The 26492-nt window shown below is 37.8% G+C and overlaps 1 protein-coding gene across 4 annotated transcripts in view; it reads right to left on the bottom strand.

The window, feature by feature from the left end:
- The window catches only part of CCSER1 (coiled-coil serine rich protein 1), an 813931-nt gene that overhangs the window by 380480 nt on the left and 406959 nt on the right, over positions 1–26492 (bottom strand). For all 4 annotated transcript variants that reach the window (XM_087962870.1, XM_026672653.2, XM_087962869.1 and 1 more), the window contains exon 8: positions 18531–18614. In XM_087962870.1, the coding sequence (XP_087818996.1) occupies positions 18531–18614 (84 nt within the window). The remainder of the gene's footprint in view (positions 1–18530; positions 18615–26492) is intronic.

The raw sequence follows: 26492 nt of genomic DNA, 5'->3' as shown, positions 1-26492 counted from the left end.
TCTAGCCTCTGCCTTACTGGCTTCCCTTCTCTGTCGTATTCCTTTTCCCTTTTGTTTACTATCATCATATTGATTTTGCACCTTATTTTCCCCTTTCTTAAATGTTTTTTTAGATCTTAAGTCCTTTAGTTCTCTTCTTTTCTCTCTTCCTTCTTTCTTGATCAAATTCTGAGATTCATTAAAAATGGCTCCTTCCTTTCTTTCTTGTTCCTCTGCTGTCTTCATCTGTTGTAATGTTTGTTGATAGTTAATAAGCGCCATTTCTAAAAAAAGGAAAGCTTCTTCCACACCATCTTTACCATTTTTTTTTTGCTTGTTCATATTCTTTTCTTAGTTCCTCAACAGAAAAAGCCATTATAAATCTTTTCTTTTCTTTTCCCCTTCTTTCTTCTTACAACAACCAGAATATTCAAAAAATAATAAAAAAAATAAAGCAGTCCCAAAGTTATCAGTCAGTCCAAACCAAGGCAGAGTTCTCACTTTCTCCTTCTGGGGTAATATCAATCAAAGAGAAAGAAAGTCCAAATCTGTTTAAAATCTTATTGCAGTATATTCTAGTCTTCAAATCCTTAAGGCATCTCCTCCAACAAAGTCTTAGCATACAAATATTTTCTTTTTAATCCTCTCTCTTCCCACTCATCGCTTAAAACCAATTTTCACCTAAAAAAATAGGTTTCTTAATATCCAGTTATTTATTCCGTAGGAAAAGAGGGAAAGCTATCCTTTCAACACCATCAAACTGCCGCTTTTTTCCTCTTCTGGCAGGTATTATTCAGAAAGTCATACTTTTCAGGAATTTTATTAAATATGTCTTAGAGTCCTAGGAGCCAAGAAAAACTTTCTCCTCACAAGCACTTTCTCCACTTCCTCCTGCGCATTCTTACCCGGCTGCCAGCTTCTTTGTGGCGGCCATTACGGACCGCCGCTGCACCGTCCTGGGAAAAGGGGTTCTACTGGCCGGGAGGGGTCTGCAACACCCCCAAACCCCTCTCCAGATCCCCCTACCTTCAGCTGCCCCTGCAGGGCAGCCTAGCTCCGTCCCGTCTGGGTCGGAGCCCCAAACGACTAGCGTGGCAGGGATCGCGCAGCTTCGCAAATCCCTGCCGCCGCCAAAGCCGACAAACCGGAAGTCCAATGTGAGGTTATCTTTTGGCAGTACTTCCAGTGAAGTTACATAGCTCTCATCTAAGGAAGACAAAATTATATAAACCTGGTGTAGTTCTGTGAAGATAAGTTCTTTTTCATGCAGTTCCTGAAAAATTCTCTTCATAGTGTTTATATGATTCAACATGTCTCCATTCTTTTGAAGATGTGTTCTGAACAGTTTCCGTGTAAGATTTATATGTGTCTCGAAGATAAATCTTCTTTAAATTCTCCCAACATTTCGCAGATGTTTCTTCTCCACGAATATGGACAAGCTGCTGGTCACAGAGTGTCAGTCCTATTATACAGAGAGCTTGCTCATTCTTCAATTTATATTCTTGTATTTTCTGGGCATCATCTTCATCCTCCGGATCCCAAGCATCTACCTCTGGTGGGTTTTGAATTATACTCCACAAACCTTCTCTGCATAGAAGTAGGCTGCATTTCATAGACCATGAAACATAGTTTGTTCCATCCAGTTTGGATATTAGAGACAAACTTGGTAAATTGACTTGTGCCATCTTTTTCTGGATATTAAACTATAATTAATAAAACACAGCTGTCTGTTTACAGTATTGTGTAACTACACAAACTCTCACTTTATATATAAGCCTGTTATATCCTGGTTAGTCTGACTGTGCAGCCTGGGCCCTTAACCAGTGTTAGGGATATACACCCTAGCAGAACCTGCACGGCAGTCAGGCAGGCAGGCAAATATGTGAGAGAAACGTTTTTGTAGCTTACACTCAGTAAAGACAGATACACTGTGCTAGTTAAATAGTTTATTCCAGCAAGAGTTTTAGCATAGTCAAACAGTCCATATATCATACACTAGTTCAGTCCGTCCGGGGATTATTCAGTTGCAAAGTCCAGTGTCGAAAAAAAGAGGTCATTAAACTTACAAATATCAGTCCAGTAATATATCTCCTCGCAGTAGAGATATGAAGAAGTAAAACCTCCTTTCTTCCTTCAGCAACAGCAGAGAACACGCAGTTAACAATCCATCATCGTCAGCAAGCAATCCAGTAAGCCATCAATCAATCCAGTTCTCTTGCTCCCTCTTATGGCGATTTTACAGCCGCACCCAAAATTACATGCTTTGCAGTTAAAGTGACACACACTTAAATTCACTATCATAGTCTATATATATTATTTTACCCAAACCACGTTAGGTAACCCATGTTATTCCTAACAGCCAATATAGCTCAAGAAGCAATAGTGTGGAAGTTGAGTCATGGCAACTGGAGTTATTTTCTTTTTTTTGGGGGGGGGGGGTTGAAATGTTTCACTGCTTATCCAAGTAGCTTCTTCAGTCTTACTTAGACAAGCAAAGGAACATTTCAAATTAAAAAAAAAGAAGAAGAAAAATCCAGTTACCATGACTGAATCTCCAGACAATTTTACCTTGATTACTGAGAATCTTCATCAACAAGAAGCAAATAGTGTAAGTTCCATTCTGGGTCGGTCACCAGGACCAGATATGTAGTCTTCCCAGCTTTCAGAGTCATGCTGAAACCCATCCTCAGGGAACTTCTCAAATGAACTTGCCTTCATTTGTAAGCAATAGAGTAATCCCAAATACATTCCAAATGCCAAAATAAGCCAAATCAAGTAGTCAACCATTCCAAAAATCAAGAACAAAAAAGCAGGAGCAAGAGTCACAAGTTGGAGAGCAAAACAATGGCCTCCAACAAAGACTGCAAGCAAAGAATCTACCTAAATCTGTCTCCTGACACCTGACTACAATCACTCATGCCTCACCATTTGTTTAGTGAGAAATCTCACTGAGGAATAGCAAAAGCAGTAGCAAGAGCAGACCTCTATACCATCCCATAATGCTGTACAGCACTCTCTGGGTGGTTCACAATGTCAGCTTATTGCCCCCAATAATCTGGGTCCTTATTTTACCGATCTTGGAAGGCTGAATCAACCACGAGCTTCATCAGGCTTGAACTTCTGGCAGTGGGCAGAGCTTGTGGCAATACTGCATTCAAACCACTGTGTCAGCTGGTTGCTTCTAGAGGTCTAGACCTGGGACTTGGGTGGGTGGGGGTTGTGCCTCATCATCTGACTGTTCCAGTTGCACAGGAGATGCCTGAGGCTGATCAGTCTCAACTGAATCCTAGCTTGTTGAGTCCTGAGGCTGCTAATACCAAAGCCAAGGCTTAATTGAAACAACATAATCAAGAGCCAGAATACAAATCATGGCTCATAACAGAAACTTCTACAAGCAACCAATAAAGTTCAGAGAACACCAAGCACTCCACAGTTTAACTCTGAGCTTCATATATTCCCTTCTAAATGACTACGCCATTACATCAGTTTAGTATTCTGGGAAACATTTACCATGAATGGGAAGTTACTTTAAGAAGTGACAATGGAAAAACCATGCATTAAGGAAAGGAGAGACAAGGATGGATCTTGTTCTTCTATCTCTTCAATTTATACAGTTAATATAACAATGGCAGCACCGCAAGAGAGGACAGCTGGAATGAAAGTAGGAATTCAAATTACTAATGATTTGAGTTATGCAGGTGACACCATTTTGTTAGCTCAAAGAAAAGAACATTTATAAGAACTTGCTGTGAAAGTAAAAATAGAAAGTGAACAATGTAAAGTAAAGTTAAATACAGGAAGATAAAGTTCATGTCAACCAGCAATCTAGTGAACTTTCTACTGAAGTGAAAGTAGTAAATAAATTTGTTTTTTGGGGGGCTCAAGAATAGTTTTACTGGAAATGTTAAGAAATAAACTAATAATATTGAAGGATGAATTTGTTTGCAATTGATTGATTGATTTAATACACTGCTCAAAAAAATAAAGGGAACACAAAAATAAGACAGACTAGATCTGAATGAATGAAATATTCTTATTAAATACTTTGTTCATTACATAGTTGAATGTGCTGACAACAAAATCACACAAAAATTATCAATGGAAATCAAATTTAGCAACCCATGGAAGTCTGGATTTGGAGTTACACTCAAAATTAAAGTGGAAAAAAACACTACAGGCTGATCCAACTTTGATGTAATGTCCTTAAAACAAGTCAAAATGAGGCTCAGTAGTGTGTGTGGCCTCCACGTGCCTGTATGACCTCCCTACAATGCCTGGGCATGCTCCTGATGAGGTGGCAGATGGTCTCCTGAGGATCTCCTCCCACACCTGGACTAAAGCATCCCCCAACTCCTGGACAGTCTGTGGTGCAATGTGGCGTTGGTGGATGGAGCGAGACATGATGTCCCAGATGTGCTCAATTGGATTCAGGTCTGGGGAACGGGCAGGCCAGTCCATAGCATCAATGCTTTCATCTTGCAGGAACTGGTGACACACTCCAGCCACATGAGGTCTAGCATTGTCGTGCATTAGGAGGAACTCAGGGCCAACTGCACCAGCATATGGTCTCACAAGGGGTCTGAAGATCTCATCTCGGTACCTAATGGCAGTCACTATATGGATGGCTGTGCGGCCCCCTAAAGAAATGCCACCCCACACCATTACTGACCCACTGCCAAACTGGTCATGCTGGAGGATGTTGCAGGCAGCAGAACGTTCTCCACGGCATCTCCAGACCCTGTCACGTCTGTCACATGTGCTCAGTGTGAACCTGCTTTCATCTGTGAAGAGCACAGGGAGCCAATGGCTAATTTGCCAATCTTGGTGTTCTCTGGCAAATGACAAACATCCTGCACGGTGTTGGGCTGTAAGCACAACCCCCACCTGTGGACGTCAGACCCTCGTACCACCCTCATGTAGTCTGTTTCTGACTGTTTGAGCAGCCACATGCACATTTGTGGCCCACTGGAGGTCATTTTGCAGGGCTCTGGCAGTGCTCCTTTTGTCCCTCCTTGCACAAAGGTGGAGGTAGCGGTCCTGATTCTGGATTGTTGCCCTCCTACAGCCTCCTCCACATCTCCTGATGTACTGGCCTGTCTTCTGGTAGCGCCTCCATGCTCTGGACACTACCCTGACAGACACAGCAAACACAGCTCGCCACAGCTCGCATTGATGTGCCATCCTGGATGAGCTGCACTACCTGAGCCACTTGTGTGGGTTGTAGACTCCGTCTCATGCTACCACTAGAGTGAAAGCACCACCAGCATTCAAAAGTGACCAAACCATCAGCCAGAAAGCATAGGAACTGAGAAGTGGTCTGTGGTCACCACCTGCAGAACCACTCCTTTATTGGGGATGTCTTGCTAACTGCCTCTGCTTTCCACCTGTTGTCTATTCCATTTGCACAACAGCATGTGAAATTGATTGTCAATCAGTGTTGCTACCTAAGTGGACAGTTTGATTTCACAGAAGTGTGCTTGACTTAGAGTTACACTGTGTTGTTTAAGTGTTCCGTTTATTTTTTTGAGCAGTGTATATCCAACTTTTTAACCATCCATCTCCCTCATAGAGGGGGCTCAACTGTTTTGGGTCTTGGGGAAACCAGAATTTAAAAGTACACATGCTATCACAGAAACATGCAGAACTTTATTCATGTATAAAACCAGTACTAGTAGTCCGTGACTTACAACCATTCATTTAGTGACACTTGAAGTTACAACGGCACTGAAATAAGTGACTTGTCATGGGTTTTCACACTGGTGACTGTTGCAGCATCCCAATAGTCATGTGATCAAAATTATCAACTGGCATGTATTTATGACAATTATAAGAGCCGCGGTGGCTCAGTTGTTAGATTGCAGTACTGCAGGCTATTTCTGCTGATTGCTGGCTGCCTGCAATTTGGCGGTTCGAATTTCACCAGGCTCAAGGTTGACTCAGCCTTCCATCCTTCCGAGATGGGTAAAATGAGGAGCCAGATTGTTAGGGGCAATAGCCTGACACTGTAAACTGCTTAGAGAGGTTTGTAAAGCACTGGAAAGTGGTATATAAGTCTAAGCGCTATTGCTATAATCTCCTGGATGTATTCACCATGTAAACTTCCCAGCTGGCTTCCAACAAGCAAAGTCAATAAGGAAAACCAGATTCACTTAGCGACATTAACAACTGCAGCAAAAATGTTGTAAAATAGGATACAATTCACTTAATAGCTGCCTTGGTTTGTGTTGGAAGAAATATCCTTCTGGGTTCAGTTCCAAGTGGGGAAAAAGACACTGGAAACATGGAGGCTATTTGGAAAAATGGTTTAATGGTAGGCAGGACCACATGGCTCAAAGCTCCAAAGAAGGATGATCACATGGTCCAAGGTGAAGGAAAAGAGAAAAAAGGGCCAGCCAAGATGCTGAGAGACCCATATATACCCTCTGTTGGGCCCTACCTTAGTGTTTCCTGTTCCTGTGCAAGAAATGTATCCCATAGGCTGTCAGACTCCCAGGGATGGGGGTCTTAGCTAACTTTGTAGGTTTTCCTGAGTTCCAGGCTTGGTTAAGCCTTGCTGGATGATGATGCATTGAAAGGGCTCTTGGGCAATTGTTATACCTTTACCTGGAGATCTTTGTTATGTAAAGTATTCTGTCCCAGGCCTTAATGGGCCACCCATTAACAAAGGTGGGGGGGCTGAGTTTCTGCCTCTCCGAGTTTCTACTTTACTCTTTTTAGGGGAAATATTCTGCCTTTTTAATATTTCCCAGGATATTTCAATTTTCTAGGAGAGGGGTGGGTGCTAACTTCCAAAGGAGATTTTGGGCAAAATTGTGGTTATAAGTCGAGGGCTACCTGAATAATACATACAAAACTTATTATTTCCTTGAGTAGATAAATATGTCATTTTTCTTCTCTGAAATTGTAGATAATTTTGTATGGAATTAAGAAGGGGAAACCATGCAGAATCTGATTTATATATGTTATGTAGTTTTAAAGGGGATTAGTAATGTTAAAGTTGTAGGTAATAAAATGCTAAATATTTGATGTGATTTAAAAAGGGAAATAATTAATGAATATGTAACTTTGAGGTGGCGCACTTAAATTGATATTAAAGGGGGAAACCAATTTATAGAAGTGTTACTAATTAGAATCTAAGAGGATTATACAAATGTGACAATTAAAAGTACTACAGTAAAATAACTATGAAGTTAATATATGTGAATTAAATTATGAGATAAGCACTTGGAATAATATAACAAAATAGAAAATGCATAAAAACATGATTAAGACTAGAAATTGAATATAAAAATTGAATATGTAACTATGGTCATATTTGTATGTATATGTGGAACCTGTAATCATGCTGTTCACTAAAAAGAGATGTTAAAATGTAGAAAACTGAATAAAACTTATTTAAAAAAAACCTTATTTCCTTTCCTTAGTTAGAGCTATCAAATAAGGGCTGCAAAAATTTAGATGATCATCCAGTAACAGCACAGAGAAGACTAATAACTGAGTTTTGGGATTTTTTTTTTTCCTAAGGCCAGATCCAAAAGCAAAAAATGATGAACATGAAATAATTGTGAAGGCTTTCAAAGTGTGTACTTGTTAAAAGTAAAGGAGAGATTTGTCCTTCATTGTGGACTTCAATGACCAAATTTTAAAGAAATAGCCAAATAGACGGATATTATGTCTTTCTGAATGTTAAAAACATATTATTTGGCCTTAATGGCCTTCTAAGATAGCTCATTCTTCTCTCTTAATTGTAGATTCTTTCATCAAGAATTAGTACATTAAGAAATGAAAAGAAGCTTCTCTGGCAGCTGATACAATACATAGGTTCTGTAATTTCAGAGTCCTGTTAAAAAGATGAAAAATAGCAGTAGCTTTTCTGCTAAAGCTAACAGCACATAGTACATTAACATTTCAAAACCAATCAATCAACTAGGGCTGGATTCAGCTAGATTTGTGCTCCTGAAACAAGACTGTATAAATAGCTACAATAGAACAGAAATCTGATAAGGCCTTAAGTTTCAATTAATTACCATTTTCACGAGTTTGAGCAAGTTATGATTCCTATGAATGGAAAATGCAATGGAATATTGATACCTCTGCTTTCTTTACAGGAAAAAAAAAGAAAGAAATGTACTTTAGGACAGAGGGGATAAAAGAACCCAGGGATCAATAAAATAGTCCTTTGGAGATCCTATTAAAACAATCTATCCAGAATCTGTCTCCTTCTGAGAATGGCCAATCTATGATATGAACGTGATGACTTTCTCCAACTCAATGGCTCCAATGTAGAAAACCATGCTTCAAATGGAGCGGAATATATCGACTATGTTTGAAGATGATCTGAAAATTACAGCTCGTCTACAATGCAGCAGAGAATGCAGCCTCTTGCTTTATTACATATTATAATAGATGGTATATTTTATATTACACCACTGCTGCACTAGCTTCTAATTTCTTTCCAGGTACAATCAAAGTGCTGATTAAAGGCCTGCATAATGAAGAAATAGCTTATCTACAGCAGGGGTCTCCAACCTTGGCAACTTTAAGACTATGTATTGGGGGTTGTCATATTAAGGTGTTGTATGCTGGTTTTGGATGTTGAGTTTTTATTGTTCGCTATATTTCTTATTGTTGCTGCTATGAGCCATCCAGAATTATGGTAAATAGGATGAGTGCCTACATAGGCTAAAGCAATAAATAAATAAATCACAATTCATGCAAAATATTTCCACACAAGATGTTTTCAGGGTTAGAAAAGAAGAGCATAAGAACAACTGAGGCAGAGGGCCATTACTGCATCTTGCTCTGAAGCAATATGACTTTTTTTAATTTATTTATTTGTCAATCACTTACAAGATAATAGGAATAAGTATAAACATGACAAAGAAATGCAATACTTATAAAAAGGAACATGTTATTTGAAATACTAAACTCTTTCTCTTTCCATCACTACCAATTTATAAAGAACAACCTTTCCAGTAAAGAGGGGTCCAGATGTGACTTTTCTAAGCTACATGTTAAAGAATTCTGCAAAAGATCTTATTCAACATATTCTACAACTGAAATGATTATAGGCTGAATAAGCCTAAAAAGTAATGGTTGGTACATCATTCAATCTACATTAAGTTATTATTTATATTTGCTCCAAGATATTTTAGATAAAGAGAGAATAATTCTATATCCAGTACATTTCATTTTCATATGTTTCTGTCAAAAATCAATTCAGTCCAGCCCCTGTATTAATCTGCAAGTCAATGAAATGCATATAATATCCATTAGTCTCTTCTTCCATGATAAGCTCATTCATTAATTTAGGCCATTTTGTATCCTACTCTCTATAATTAAAAACAATGCTGGAGGCAGAAGCTATGTTGTTAAAATAATTCCAAGAAATGCAAGTTGTCATTGGTATTCTTAAAAACAGAAATGTCCACTACCTGTGGAAAACACAGTCATATTTACAGACTAATTAAAAATGATTCAAGTAGGTGCTTTAAAATTCTGAAATGGATCACTAGCCAAACATGTACACATCATATTTAGAGGAAGGGATTTCTGAGTAGAAGTCTTCCAGGTGAAATACCATCATCAGTTTCTAAGGAATATTTTAATATTCATCAGAAAATGCACACATTATCAATTTTCTCTGAAGTAGACCTAATCGTTGGCTAGACTACAATTATACATCTACATAACACTGATATATTATTGTATCTAATATCCTAAAATTTCACTGATTCATACACACAGTTACCCCTTCCCCTCCACATATTCACCACAAAATGTCCATGCGTATAGTTTGAACATCTGCAAATGAGAAACTCTGCATGGAAAATATCCATCCATGCAGAGTTTCTCACTCACTTGCACTCATCTCATTCATTTATATGAGCAAGGAAACACAAAAATAAATGCATATGGAAATAACCAAAAATATAATACAGTAACAGTTTCCTTAGTGCTGTTCTCAGTATTCCAAAGGCTTAAAAAAAGAAAAAGAAGGTAGAAAGGTTGGGAAAAAGAGACATGCTGTGCCTCTTGCCTTATACATCTGCAGACAGATAATTTATGATTTCCTCTGTGTGATAGAAAGGTAAGGGTCCTTGTAAAGTGCAGTCAAGTCGTATTTATCTCAATCTGCAAGAGGAATCACCAGTAAAATCACCCAGATCTCTTAAAGCTAGCATTCTATCTACTGACATCTTAACAGAAGACAAGCATATGCAATGCATTATTATTCAAGCAATGCTAGTCACAGTGCAACATCTCCGGAGGCACTTAAGGGCAGCCTTTTATTGCTGGTGCACTCCTGCTACATTATTCCTATACAGATGTGTCGAAGGGAATCAGCCTCAGATCACAAATTCTTTCCTGCATCTGAAGGCATGACAATTATTTATCTGCATCCGGCATACCAAGTGGCATAAAAATGCCAGCACTTTGTGACGGAGACTTTAAACTAATATGCAGAATCACCACCGCAAGTACAAGAGAATATTAAAGATTCTATCTCGCTGTCAGCTTTTCAGGCTTCAAGGCTTCAGAAAGCACAAGGAATCGAAAATTAATCCACGTTGTGTTTTTCATTGGATACTGTCATCTTCCCACTCCGGAGTATCTTGCAGAGTTGACTTGTAGAATAATTGCTGCTGAGATAAGCCTTTTTCTGGACTATGTGCAATTAATTCTCTCCAGTAAAAGAGGGGAAAGGAATTTGACACTTTAATAATGTTTAAGCATACCTAATTTCTTTCTTTTCTACTCAGATGTTTCCTAAATATGAAGAAGAAAAGAAGATTTGAAATTACTTACAGCTGTCTCTTCTTATGTAAATCATTGAAGAACCTGTAATAATCTATCATAAACACTCAAGATGAAATAATAGAAATCAGGATGAGCAAGGAATTACCATAAAGATGGCTGCACAATATAATTGCCTTGAATATAACCACTGTGCTTATCAGAGTCTATCATATTATTAGAGAGTCAAAGGAAAGACATTTAATACCATTTATAAAACATATGTTGAACTAAATTTACTTCTCTAATTTATCTACCTTACTATAAAATTGATGTGTTCCCAATTTTTTTTTCCAAATAACTAATTTAGAATAATGCTCCAAGGAAGTTGAGGTAGAGATAGCATAAATGAATGTTGTTATAAAGGCTGAGAATATGGCTCAAAGATTAAATACAAAAGGAAATGATTATTTTAGAAAAGTGTATGCTAATCTTAACAGCATAATGTTTTACAAATGAAATGGTAGTAAGTCATAGCGATCACCCTTAAAACTAAAATATTCCTTTTAACATATTAGGAGGGTAAAGAAAGGGTAAACCTGAGATTGTCTTCAAGAGAAAAAAGCTTATACTATATATGTTTTCAGAAAAATAAATCATTAAAATATGTTAAAATAAAACAAAATAATGAAACAAATGACTATCATGAATTTCCCATGATTAAAGGTAGGATACCACATTCTATTGCATATGTTCCATCAAATTATCATTACGGATAATAGCAATAGCACTTAGACTTATATACCGCTTCACAGTGCTTTACAGTCCTCTCTAAGCGGTTTACAGAGTCAGCCTATTGCCCCCAACAATCTGGGTCCTCATTTTACCCACCTCGGAAGGATGGAAGTCTGAGTCAATCTTGAGCCTGGTGGGATTTGATCTGCCAAATTGCAGGCAGCCAACAGTCAGAAGAAGTAGCTTGCAGTACAGCACTCTAACCACTGCACCACCGAGGTTCTAAATAAGCACAGTGTGCTCCCATAAAATATACAATAGGGATGAATCATGAATATGATTACAAATTAAAATTCTGGAAGGTACCATATAGACCATTTAAACCCAGCACAAGAATCCATTAATATAGTATCCCTGATAAATCCAACCTCTATTTAAACACATCCAGAGAAGAAGAGTAAGTACTTTCCAAGACAGGCAGTTCTGTTGTTGAACATTGTTGAACTTTACAAAGTTTTCCTGATGACCAATCAAAAACTGCATCCTTGGAATTTTCAATAAGTGTAATCTTCTGCATGAAGTCCAACCTTTGTGATTTTTTTTAATCTGCTGTTTAAGAATTTAATAGCTGAAGAACTCTTATAAATAAAAAAAATTCCACAAAAATCCTTTGCTTACTATAAACACCAAAGCCTCTATTTTTATGACATCCTTGAAGAATTATGTATTTTCTATCCAATGGAATAATGCTGGCATCAAGAAGCAATAACTCACAAAAGTAGCATAGTATACTTTAGGAGTAATAAAATTTTCAGATATAATGCTTCGGACAAGATAGGCACAGTATCAGAAATTCACAATGACATTGTACCAAAAATACACCAGTCTGTAAAAGCTTAAAATCTACTCCATTGTGTCACTTAATCTTATTTGGTATTTACATAATACATGATTCTTAATGTCTTTAAAAAAGGATATAGAAAAGCAGTATTCATTTCAATTTTGAGGACAGTCTGTTTCCATTCTTATAAACAACTTTTTTTTCTTGGCAAACACTGTGTATTTTTTATTAATACAAAACTGAGTGTGTTTGTCATGTAGAATGAAATCAGATCCTCAATTTAAAATGATTTGATCACAAATTAGAAGCATCACATTTAAACTAAAGTTGGTTATAGAGCAGGGGTGGGCAAACTTTTTGGCTCGGGGGCCTCATTGACTTTTAAAATTTGACAGGCGGGCCGGGTCAGCACAAGATACGATACGTATAAAAAACTACAAAATCTCCGCAAAATCAAGTCACTGCGCCTAATGCGCCACTGGTGTTGAAATGCCTGTCATTACAAGTCAAAATCAAATGAATGCAATCATTCAATCATTCACATCAAACCTTAATTCTGTACCAATCTTCGGCGGGCTGGATTAAAAAGACCAACGGGCCGGATGTGGCCCGCGGGCCGTAGTTTGCCCACCCCTGTTATAGAGCCTCGGTGGTGCAGTGGTGAGAGTGCAGTATTGCAAGATACTTCTACTGCAATTTGGTAAATTGAATCCCACCAGGCTCAAGGTTGATTCAGCCTTTCAGCCTTCTGAGTTGGGTAAAATGAGGACCCAGATTGTTGGGGGCAATAGGCTGACTCTGTAAACCGGTTTGAGAGGGCTGTAAAGCAGTATAAAGTGGTATATAAGTCTAGGTGCTATTGCTATTGCTACTTATCCTCAGTTCTCAGAAGCCTCTTCATGAAAAAGTCACAAAGGGTTCTGGATGGACACAGCAACCAAACAAAGAAATTAAAATAATATCAATCATCTTATTTTAATGACCCCATAATCCTTCATGGAATGGAGTCTGGGTAAATGAATGGAGCTGAGTGGCCAGATGCCCTTCCTGTCACCAATGCAGAGTTATATCCAGCAGATATATTCTCAACATGCCCAGAGAGAGAAACATCTGCCTCTACTTAGGATCAAACTCACAGCCTCCTGATTGTGAGGCGAGAGCTCCACCTCTAGACTACTGCACCACTCAAATAAAACATTTTAAAAAAAAATAACAATGAACAATGTCAAGCATGACGAAGCAAAAGATCTCCCTGCCTCACCAAAGGCCTGGTGATCTGAAGAGCCAGATCGTCATGGCTCCTATAAACAATAGCAGAGTCGAGGTCATTGAGATCTCAGAGAGAACATTGTTCCAGAGGCTAGGCACTGGTAGAGAGAAAGCATGCTTTCCAGGGTTTTGAGAGATGACATTGCTTAATTGAAGGAACTCTGAGTACACCAACCATGCAGGATCAAATTGGCCAGGCAGATATTATGAAAGGTAAGCTGTCCTTCAATTAACCAGACTTTATGCCATTTAGGGCTTTATAAGGAACAACCAGGGGACGCGGTGGCTCAGTGGCTAAGACACTGAGCTTGTCGATCAGAAAGGTTGGCAGTTTGGTGGTTCAAATCCCTAGCGCCGCATAAGGGAATGAGCTCCCGTTACTTGTCCCAGCTTCCGCCAACCTAGCAGTCCAAAAGCATGTAAAAATGCAACTAGAAAAATAAGGACCACTTTGGTGGGAAGGTAACATGTACCTTCAGTGTTTAGTCATGTTGGCCATATGACCACGGAGATGTCTTTGGACAGTGCTGGCTCTTCAGCTTTGTAATGGATTGAAGCACCACTCCCTAGAGCCAGAAACAACTAGCACATATGAGTTAGGGGAACCTTTACCTTTTTAAGGAACAACCAGGACCTTGAATCATACCCTGACACAAACTGACAACCAGTGCAGCTTGCAAATTATATGTGCATACTAAGCCATGCCAATTACTACTCATGCCACTGCATTCTGGACCAGTTGAAGCTTCTTCGTAGTTTACAAGGGAAGTCCCAAGTAGTCAAGTCAAAAGGCCGCTAGAGCATGAGCAATTTTTTGAAATGTCCCATGGTCTAAGAAACGGTGTAAATGGAATATCAGATAGAGTTGTATAAACCTTTTCTGGCTGCAACTAACACCTCCCTTATGTCATACAGACAATGTGATATGATTATAACAGAGGCAATAAGATACTTGATGAAAACAATTCATAGCTTTGGAGAATTCTCTGGGTACAAAATCAATACCTAAAAAATAATTAAAAATAAACTTAATATAAGGAGAAGACTTCTTGTGGAAAGAATCTGGCTGTGAGTTAACACACAGTAAAATTTCTTGATTTGTATTTCACATGTAATAATCAAGATATATATCCAAATAGTTACGGCAGATTATAGCAAGAAATTAAAATTGCTCTTGAAAAGTGGAAAACCTTAAAAGCCTTACCAGTTATTCCAAACACAACAATGGACAGAGGTGTGGAACAGATCTATAAAATTTACTAATCTGTGTTTTAAGGGTCTGCTTTACAAATGGTGGGCAACTCTATCAATAATTGCCCAAAGAGATAAATCATAGAGCAATCAATACTGAAAATGCCACAAGAAAGAAGGAGCTATACAGTATATAGCACTATTTAGAAAGTCGTAGGACCAAATTAGAACTGTTACCATTTTTTTAAGTAGTTACAATTCTAGAATATGATAAACAATATTAATTTATTATAATACGTGCTTATCGCCATGAGAATAAACTTTGCATAACTCTGGAAAAAAAGACATCTAAGGACTCCTCTAGTTATGATGGCAGTTGGGACTAGAATTTTCATTGCTAAGTGATATGGTTGTAAAGCATAATATCACATGGTGGCATCACTTAGCAATTGCAATTCCTGCAATTCCCATTGCTTGCATTAAATGAGGATCATGAGTTAATTGAGCACTTCCTGCTGGCTTTCAACAACCAAAATCAGTGGGAAAGCTTGTGTCAACTAAAAAGATAGTCCTTTGGTCTTTTTAGCTGCCAGAAAAAGGGAGTTGGGGAAAACAAGGCATTCCTTAAATGCCTAGATAATAACCCCCGGTAGCCCAAGTTGTCAGAGCATAAGAAGGTTATTGGAGAGCATGATGGATGACTCTTGGAGATGGATGTGTCCCATTGGAGAAGTCACATCCAGAGGGTGGGGGGAAGACCAGGGTCAAGGGGGAAATGTATGATGTAATTTAGTATCGGCTGCATACAGCTTATGCCAATATGGCCACTCCTAATAAATCAATTTACTTTTCTCCGAGATGCAGCTAGAGACTTTTGATTTGAATGAGGGTGGATTTGTTGGAGCCCTGACAGCTTGCAGGATCTTGCAAGTTCCAAGTGGCTCACAAGTAGGCTGGCTGGTAGGTGGAAGAGGAACAAGGGTGTGAGTGGGGAGAGGAGTGAAGAGCAGTGGAAGCAGAGGTGGTATTCAGACAGTTTGGACCAGTTCTGGTGTACTGGTAGCTAAAATTTTGACTAGTTCAGGGGAACCGGCAAATACCACCTCTGACTGGCCCTGCCCACCCGCCCCCACCGTTAGTTCTCCTATATTTCCTTGCTTTTTTAGCTCAGCTGATTTGTGTGGCAGAGCAGATTGCCGTGCCTCAGCTAAGCTAAAAAACAGCTCAGCTCACTCACCAGTGTTCGGACAGAAATCGAGCCCTGCACACGCATGGGAAGCACATGCACATAGAACCACTCATAGAACCAATAGGAAAAAAAAATTGGGAACCCACCACTGAGTGGAAGGCAGAGAGGCTTTGGGTAGTTGCTGCCAAATGGGACAAGTACACAAGATGGTGTGATGGGGAAGGCATGACATGAGTGTGGAAGTTGGTGTAGCTGCTGCAGATGGGAAGAGGTGGGTTAGAGGATGGGAAGAAACTACACAAGTGCAGTGAGGCTCAAGAAGGATGTGCAGGTGGAGAAAATTTACTCTAGCAACTTGTGACATTCCGTGACTGCTTCCACATTGACTTTAGTTGAGGGGAGCTGCCAGAAAAGGTTGCAAGATCACATAACTATGGAATGTGGCAAGCAATGTAAGTGCTAGGCAATTTTCAAGTGCCCAGATCATAACCATGTGATTGTGCAGATTCTGGGATGACCAGAATTTGAGGACTGGTCATAATCACAATTGACTCTGAAATTCACCCAGATTATTCTAGATATGATGATAATGTGAATTGTCAAGTCTAAGGTATTTTATACGCTTCTGGAGAAACTAACCATGGCACAAAACTCTTATCCTGTTTAGGCAGTTAGAAATAAATAAGCAAATAGGTACATATATCTCAAACCAAATTTTGAATAAATATTATTTAAGATGTGATCCCTGAGAGACAGAAGGAAGAGCAACAGACTAGACAATCATCATAAAAAAGTATCAAAGCACAAAGATGGGAAAGGGGTAGGACATGTGTCAGAAGAGATATTCCCTAGTTTACTGCAACATAAAGGAGAGAAGAAGGGTTTTCAAACTTGCAAGATTCTGTAACTGTAAGCTTACAATAAAACTAGTATTAGTTCACATGATTTGTACTTCTTGATTGGAGGACCGCAGAGGACTGAAGTCAATCTTGTCAAACTGTCAAATTGACTCAACACAAAGAATTGGATGCCTTCAAACTGATTAGAACATTCAGGGAACTCCTGAACATGGACACTGATTTTCTGTGGAATCAGGCTTGGGATTCACATTGCAAATTTGAGTTGAATTGGCTCAGCTCCCTGAAGTGCAAATTCAAACTGAATCAACTCAACTCAGGAATTCCTATATTCAAAATGGGGCCTGGCTAATTCCTATTCCATACTATTTTCACTTTTGTCAACCATTTCTCCTAATGTGACTGTTTCATCTATATCATTCATGTATCAGATACGTATTTAGAGGTTTGGAAGTACACCACCAAACACACCTTGAAATATACCTCTGTAAGCCCTAGGCTTAGACACACAGTAGAAAAGATACTAAAAGTGTCTTTTTTCTCTCTCTATTAAGACAAAAATCTGTGACAGGTTACAATAGACAAATACATTATAATAGGTTGGCATAACACTCTTATGACCAAGTCAATAATATTTTAAATCAAGATTTAATTATGTATTTGCTCCATAGGGAAGCAAAAGAAAATTAACTGTCCAGTTTGGATAAATGAAGTGGCTTGTCAATCTCACTTCCACTGATGTAGTTGCTTTACTTAATAATTCATGGCTCATATTTGACAGATACGGTTGAGCAGATAACCACAGCTACTGTTCTGATTTTCACTGATATGGTATTTCAGTCAATGGAAAGTAGGATGTTTTCTACTAAGTTTTCTTGAGAGTTTGTTCCCAAAAGCCATTCTTCTTTTCTGCACTTAATATATGTGCATGCATGTATGTATATATACAACACACATACACATTCAAATTTACATACATGCATGCATGCACAAGACAGACTTTCATTCATTCATTTCTGTATTTTATTCACTAAAATTCCTCTCCAAATTAAAATGAGCAATCAATGTATCCTCTCACATACTGAAAACCACATGGATATTTAGCATAAATTTACACAGGAGTATCAATAAATTATGTTAATTAGAGGAACATACCTAGCAGTTGGTCAGAACATCAGTTCATAGGAAACTTTTTTTTTTCTGTTCTTGTTTCAGTCCCAGATTTCAGTATGTTTATAGATAGTCATTTAATCAGTTTTACTAGCAACAAGTGTAAAGTGTGCACACTGTTGTATGAAAACCTGAAAAGCTACTGAAATGTACACTCTCTATACTCATATATTTCCTGCAGTGGAAGCAGGGGAGAATACTTTATTGAATGATTATATTAATAGAAGCATCAGTAATGGCAAATGAGTATGTTATATAACCATCAGAATATTTGCAATGTAAAGTGCACAGAAAATTGTGACTCATCTTACATCAGGGATTACAGGGAACTGTCATTGTAGACTTCTAAAACAAACATCCTCCTTTGACTTACCTGCAAAGTTGCCCTTTCAGAAGTTGACAAGTTCCCAATTTCAAGATCTGTCTAAATCAGGAGGAGGTGCTTGATGTGGCTCTAATGTAAGCAAATATTCCGCTTGTTTGTTGGTGTATTGGCCCCAGCCAATAACCTGATCAGGTCTAGTAAATTCCAAGTAAGAAATGAACCATGTTTGTCACTTACCAGCTCTTCACGAAGTTGGAAAATGAGTTCATCTTTCTCTTTTAGTTGCAGTTTCAGAGTCAAGCATTCATCTTTCATTATATCCTATAATAACATCAAAAGAGATGTTACAGAGGGCTTAGCACTTTCCCCTCTGCTCCTCACAAGAAAAGTCAATGTCACACTGTGCCATATAATTACATCCAAGTAATGAATCTCGGGGCTCCCTTTTCATGTGAGATATTTCTAATAGCATATTCTGTTAGTAATACAAATATTGTAATACAATGCCGCCAAAATACAAGCATAGTATGTAAACTAAACTGTGAATGGAACCCTGTGTGTTAAGTCCATTTGGTTAGTGGGTAATTTTTTTAAGCCCCTGCAGTGATCTGTGAATGACGGTGTCCAGTTACACAGTCAACCTTGCTTGGGTTTCTAGTCATCTCCTCTTTCCAGAAAGTTATCGACATAAGCAGTTTTATTAGTTTATTTAACAGGGAATATAATAAAGTCTGCAATAAAATGTTGCAAGTGGAACTTGCCATAATATTTTGCAAAGCAAAGTGCTTCTTCCAGGTTTCTTCATTCCTCCATATCTATTCCCCCATTTCCCAATGCCAGGCTTTATTTCAAGGCAGGAATGCACCACAATAAATTTAAGAAGTTACAGGAGGTAGATAATATGTACTGAAGAATGCAAGAAGGCATATTCCAAGTATTGTTGCATTTCAAGAATGATTCATCCTCTCTCTCTCTCTCTCTCTCTCTCCCTCCCTCCCTCCCACCCTCTCCCCCTCAACTTTTCAGTGTATCTTTCTTGTTCTTGCCTGTCATAAAAAAACTACTGAGATCCCTCTTTTAAGCAAGCTAATTTGTTGATCGTATAGTTGAAGCCATCAGATTTGCAAACTAACTCACATATATGTCAGCATTCTGAACCTATTAAACAAATTCTATAAATCCTGGATTTTATGACAAATAAGGAATTTGTCATAAAATAAAATTAGATTAAAGCCAACTTGCCTTAATCATCCGTAGATCAAATTCTTGCATATAGGTAGCAATACACATTTAGTGCTTTGAACTCAACTCCTGTTCCTGGTTACTTGCACTTGACAAATGGAATTAATGGGAGGACTAGACTGAGGTGTGTTATGGCTGTGTAAGGATTCCAAAGTGATGTTGCATTTGATACTACCTTTGGCCCCCACCTGATCATCTCTTACAGAATAATCCCAATTCAGCTATCTCCAAAAACCCATTCTCAGAAAAGGAGATTGCTAATGGTATTTTATAGAACACATTTCTACTTAATTGTATTTTTTGAAGAAGAATAAACAAAGCCTCTACCTGAGAACATCCCATGCCATCAACAAGTTGTTAACTCCCAGAATTATTATGGGAAACCACTACAGTTAAACTTGGACAAATCTATGTTATTTTGTAATCTAGCTATACCTTTTGAATACAGGTAGTCCTCAGTTAACAACTGTCCTTTTCAACAACCAAGTAAATTTAGGTCAATGCTGGAAAAGTAACTTTTAAGATTTGTTCCCACAATTATATCTCTTGCAAAATCTCCATGGTTATGTAATCAAAATTCAGGCACTTTGCAGGGTACCATTGCAGAGTCCTGTAGACATGTGATCACCATGAAGAAGCCAGCAGTAAAATCACAATACACAATCACATAATATGCTGCTTAATAACCGTGGGCAATTTGCTTAATGACCATGATCACAGTAAGATCTATGAATCTGTCACAATCACACAATGTCTCACTTAGCAACAGGCTGGTTGGTCATTGTGATCATTAAGCAAGGACTATCTATATTCAAATACTACTAATATTTACTATAAGGCAGAAAACAGAGAATGCCAGAAGTCAGAAGCCGGCAGTATTATGTGATAGAGACTTTTCACTCCTGAATTACCACAGAAGGAAAGGGATATACCATGCATTCAGCTGCCACTTCCCATTAAACAAAGCCAAGATAAGACAAATCACTTATTTAAAGCCATTTCACTCTCTGATATTAATGGAAATTAGTTACAAAAGCAAGAGAGGAGTGGGAATGTAGGATTCCCCCTCCCCTACTGTTGTTACTCAATTGTGATATCTGGCCTAAGAGCCCACTGTCAATAAATGTTATCCCCTGCACACAGAGAAGTTCACAGAAAGTGTAGCTCACAGAAATAGCCATGGGATTCAAAGATCTGTACCAAATCACATGCAAACAGGACATCGGTTTCTGTTTAATGGAATAAGACAGGACAATAAAGACCAGAATGCTTAATAAGTTGAATTACTTTTCTCAGAGATTCACAACACAACACGCATTGCACACTAATATTCGTTGGACTAAACTGTACTATATGGCAGGGATCCCCAACCTTTTTGACGCCGCGGCCCGGTACCGGCATCAGCTGGGCGCCGCGGCCCGGTACCGACATCAACTGGGCGCCGCCATCTTTTGACGAAAAAGTGCTTCCGGTGACCTCACCGGAAGCACTTTTTCGTCAAAAAGATGACGGCGCCAGCGCTCGTGAGCTTTTTCGGGTAGAAATGGCTTTCTACCCGGAAAAGCTCACGAAGCAGGCGCCGCCATCTTTTTGATAAAAAGTGCTTCCGGTGAGCTTTCTACCTGGAAAAGCTCACCGGAGCACTTTTTACCAAAAAGATGGCGCGCCAGCAACCAGCGGCCCGGTAAGAGTTGTTCCGCGGACCGGTATCGGTCTGCGGACCGGCGGTTGGGGACCCCTGCTATATGGGATTTGCAAACTGTTAATGAAATATATCTTTTTAAAAAAGTGCCAAAGCATTTAGTTTGCTGAAGAAATACTTAAGATAAATACCATCCAACAGCCTATTACCAGTGAACAACTGAAAAAGAATATAGTGAAATGTGTAGGAACACTTGTGTATATATGAACCGAGACACTGACTACAATGTAGCAACATCTCTATCAAAAAGCAGCTGGGATGTGCAGGGAAATGTATGTCTACCTTTGAAAGAACTAAAAAATAGCAAATACCACAAACTCTGAGGTGAAGAACAGGTTGTAATTTCAGAGCCTGCCGTCTCTTAGCCATTACTATCAAATGCATCACAATTTGTTATGAAAGTTTTTAAAGCAAAGGAGAACAGAAAGATAGACCAACCAAGTCAACAGTCTGCCAAACTGTTGACTTTTTTGGTCGACAACTTCAGCATCTTAGCCATGGAGCCACCGCATCCCCAATAAAATGTAGCTTTGAGGAATTACCTACCTTGGAGTCTGTCTTAGTTGGGGGTGTTACTTGGAATCCTGACATTCTTTTTTTCATCAGATAGAGGGAAAGATGACCACCAAAGGAAAAATGTTGAGTATTTTAGACATCAACTGCAAGCACACTGGGGATCCTATATTTCCTTCACTTCAACTAGCACTGAATCCTGGAATCATTGCTCAATCATTATCCAAAATCCTGAATTTACAAAGATTGAGATCCAGATACTGCTTTTGTATTATTATGCAATAGACACCAAGTTTAGAAACTGTTCTGTATAAGGCAAAGTTATTTATTTTCACAGTGAATAGCATAAGACTTATTAATTTCCTAAAGGCGTGTTTAAACAACTAGCTGGGCAAGCAAAGATGTAACTTCATCTCCTTCATACATCTTATTCTGTATTCTAAATGTATCTATGCATGCTATTAATGTTTATCTGATGCTCTAAAATGATTTACTACTATCAACCAAGACAAAAATCTATTATTTCTCTTGCTCAGTTATTCAAAACAACCTAAAGCAAATAAGTTCCCTCCACATTTTATTTTGAAATAAAGGATTTAACGTAATAGCTTTCCTCAATTGCGCTTTTTAAAATACAAAGAAAAGTATATATTTAATTGACTTGTTTTATCCAGATTTTCTATATTTCTACACATTTTAGTAGGTCCTAGTGGTGGATTTCCTGAGCAAGAGTGATTCGATTAATGAGCTCATTATAATTCATTAAGGAGTGTTGTGTGGATGGCTGCCTACTTTAATTAGTTTTATTATGGAACAAAATTGCTTCATATGCCAAGCTCAACGACAAACACATTTGGAAAACATCAGAGTAGTAATCAGACAAAATACAGACCATTCATTAGACAACCTGTCTAAAGTCATTAAGAGCAAGAAGAATATTAAAGTGACGGACATTCCAACATTATTAAGTACATTAAATATTTTTTTACATTAAACAATTTTTCAGATCTAATGATTCTGGGACAAAATGAGCAGTCACAATTCTCAGAAAGAAATCCGTTACAAGAAAGGTGTTGATATGATACAGGAGTTGTTCTTTCCATAATTACAGCACATGGGACAGTAATAGCAGCTGAAAATTTAGACGGTCACATTTATTCACATAATAATCCCTAATGTGGCTCTTCAATGACTCCCTTCAGTGGAAAATTTAATTAGTAAGTGGAAGCTTTACCCACTCACACATGCACCTCAAAAAGTGTGCATGTATGAATTTCCCATTGTTGTGTTAGCCATTAAAAAAAAGAGGACTTCTTGAAGAAATCAATTGAATCATTCAATTCTCAATCTGAAAAATATCACAGAAAAGAGTGGCTATGGTGAAAAAGTTTCAGATGTTTAAAAAGGCAGAAGATTAGAAGCTACTGGTTAAAATGAAAAAAAAAAAAGATTGCTAAAATGACTTCTTTTTATTTTCCTTCTGGGAAACACACAGTTGAGTTATTCTTTATAAGATTGGTGCATTCAATCAAAAGAAAGAAAGAAAAAAGGAAAAGGCAAAAAATGTAGAAAGCTAGGTAGAAAGGCAATAAAGAGCCCAAAATGAAGTTGTAGCAAGTTTAGGGGAATGTTTATTATGACTGCCCATTTTCAGAGAGAGATTTTATATATTCTAAATGTAGCTATTGATTACATGAAGGAATTAAATCTTTAATTACCTATATGGGTGAATTTAAATTTCTTGGTAATCCTTACAGGTGGATTTTATTTTTCTTTAATTTTCCAGAAGAATTTACTTATTTAAAAAAACAAACCAGAAATCCCACTGGCTGAGCCCAAATATTCACGATTGTCTTAAGCAAGTCTTTGATATTGTCCATGGCTATTTTGGTCTTTATTATGAACATAGAAAATAAATTTAACAAACAACACACAAAGTATAGCTCACAAAAGCCCTGTACAACATACAGTGAACAATATGGATTTTCTTAAGGGGTTTGTTTCTCAGGTTTCTGAAAAAAAGACAAAGAGTATAGCCAGACAAATCTTATGCAACATAGATTTGATCTCTCTTGACCACGGGTGTCAAACTTGCGGCCTCATCTTGCTGTCACATGATGTTTCACGATGTTTTCCCATTCGTGGAGCTGGGGTGGGCGTGGCCTGAATGTAATGCATCCAGCCTGCGGACTGCCAGTTTGACACCCCTACTCTTGATCCAAAATTGTAGCTTTCATGCCATTAATTGATATCTATGAAAAGTTACTATTGACAGCAGCAAGTATCTCAATTTGTCTTATTAAAATGTGATAGGCATGCCTTTTTTACTTTGTCTCTGAATTCTTTAATACTCTTATTAGAAGAACTAGTAAAAATAAAGCCCCCCTCAAGGTGAGCTTGACTGCTGGTGATTGTAAGGATGCAGCTTTCTTGGCACTTTTACAGAATAAGCTTGCCTGTGAGCCTAATTCCCCTTCCAGGGGAACCTATTTAGACTAAGTGCATGAAAACATTACATTAAGCTAATGATCTTCTATAAATCCATTTTCAATTGCTGGGAGGTAAGAATTTCCTTGGAGTATCCCTCACATGAAAAAGGAACCGTGATATACCAAGAGCACAGTGTACTACAAGAAACACATATCCTAGTGGAAATAGATTTGAACTTTTTTTTTAAAAAAAAAAAAGTATTAGAGCAATTATTTTCAAGGTGCTTTTTAAAAAATCGTGATTCAGATGGTTGATTTAGCTACAAGTTACTAAAACAAAAGTAGACCAAAGAAGCCAAAGAAAAATACATAATTTTTCTATTTCTCATATTATTATTATTATTATTATTATTATTATTATTATTATTATTATTATTATTATTATTATTGTTGTTGTTGTTGTTGTTGTTGTTGTTGTTGTTGTTATTGTTATTATTCAAAATATGGGAAGAAAGTTAACAAAGAAAAAAAGCTATGTCAACTTGTTTCTTATACTTTATGGGATTTTCAAAGTTTATTTTCAACAGTAGATATTTTCTGTTGTCCATTAGATCAGTCTGAACAGGAACACATCTGTTTTCTTTCTTTCTTTTCTTTTGGGGGAGGGGGTTTTGAAATATTTTTCTTCAATTTATTAAAATTGTCAGCCCACAAGATTTGTTCTACACATGAAATTAAGTAGAAGAAAGGCATCATGCTTTCTGTCATATAAACTGTCATTCTTTTGAAAACCTGTGGTCTTCAAGATGGAATGATAATCATGTAAATGGAACTGACATCCAGAAGACATATTAAATCTGTTTATTGTAAATCCAGCCATTTAATGGTATCTAGATCAGTTCAAGCATGTAAGTTAAATTGGGAATGCTGCAGTTAGAAAACTGGCATGTTATTTTTTTTTTTTAATTACAACAGACAGCTATGTTAACCAAACACTTTTGACCTCTTAGGAAACCCCATTCTTATTATTTGATTATGGTCTTCTGTTTCACTTGTTTGAGTAACTTAGTGTGTCACGTGACATGGTGCTGTTCCATTACAACTTAAAACAAATGATTCCTAGTTCTGCCTGTTAAAATAATTCTTTTGTTGAAGAAGTAATTTTCCAAATTGCACTTCCATTGGCCTCTGTTAAAGGAGCCTGTTAAATGGCTGATATGAATGTGTGTTGTTGCCTGCCATTGGCCTTTATTAATGGAGCCCATTAAATGGCTCATGAGCATGTGTTGTCACCGAAGGGGTTATTATTATTATTTTATTTTTATTTTTTAAAATTACTTCTACATTGTGTTTTATTTTTCTGTAAGCCACCTAGAGCAGGAGTGTCAAATTGATTTCATTGCGGGCCACATCAGGCTTTCACCTCAGAGGATGGAGGGGTTTAGCAAGGGTGGGCATGGCCAGTTCAACATCACTCATGTAGGGGGCACCTGTGGTGGCCCAAGTGCTCTGTTAGTGAAAATGGAGCTTGGGAGGGCCATGCACAGCCCTCCTGAGCTCCATTTTCACTGGCAGAGGCATCACGGGCCAGTCCTTCGCAGTTTCTAGGGTGGTCCCATGGGTCAGATCTAAGCACCCTGTGGGCCAGATCCAGCCCGCAAGTCTTGAGTTTGACACCCCTGACCTAGAGTCACCGTAAGCAAGTAGGCAGCTGTATAATTTTCCATAAACAAACAAACAAATAAATAAATAAATAAATCAAAGAGTTAACACAACATCCCTAATAGGATTCAATTTAAAAAAAAAAACCTTTTCTTTGCTCCTATATTTGCTCCTTTGGGATATATTATTTTTGTTTATACATTACTCAATTAACTGATTTATAGGAGAGGTTTCTCACTGACAGTCTGTAATAGAAGGTTTCATATTTAAACTGTTAAATAAGATCACTTTTTTATGGTCTTTTATTTTCACCCACAATTATTTGCCCTGCATATAGTTCAAAAAATTATTTGCAAACAAAAGGATAGGTTTGGGGAAAGGACTGAATTCAGTATTGAATTTTAATCATTTATTTTTAAGATGATTTCTTTCTTTTCCTCTCCTAGTTCTGGTTGCAAAATTCAGGATAGGCAAAAACAAACAAAAAATTAGTCAAGAAACATCTTCTGGAAGCTTTTACTACAGTTTTATAAGAGTGTTATCATTCCAAGACAAATAAAGAGGAAAAAATACTATATAATTGCTGGGCAACTGATTGCTAGACAGCATTATAATTATGATAAGCATTCATTGCCTTGAATAAGGGAGCAT

The sequence above is a fragment of the Notechis scutatus genome, chromosome 4 (assembly GCF_049901735.1).
Source record: "Notechis scutatus isolate UNSWTSFEM ecotype Mainland chromosome 4, rNotScu1.2, whole genome shotgun sequence".
In the NCBI taxonomy this organism is placed as follows: domain Eukaryota; kingdom Metazoa; phylum Chordata; class Lepidosauria; order Squamata; family Elapidae; genus Notechis; species Notechis scutatus.
Note: the sequence above shows the minus strand (reverse complement) of the source record. Positions and strands in the feature narration are given on the sequence as shown.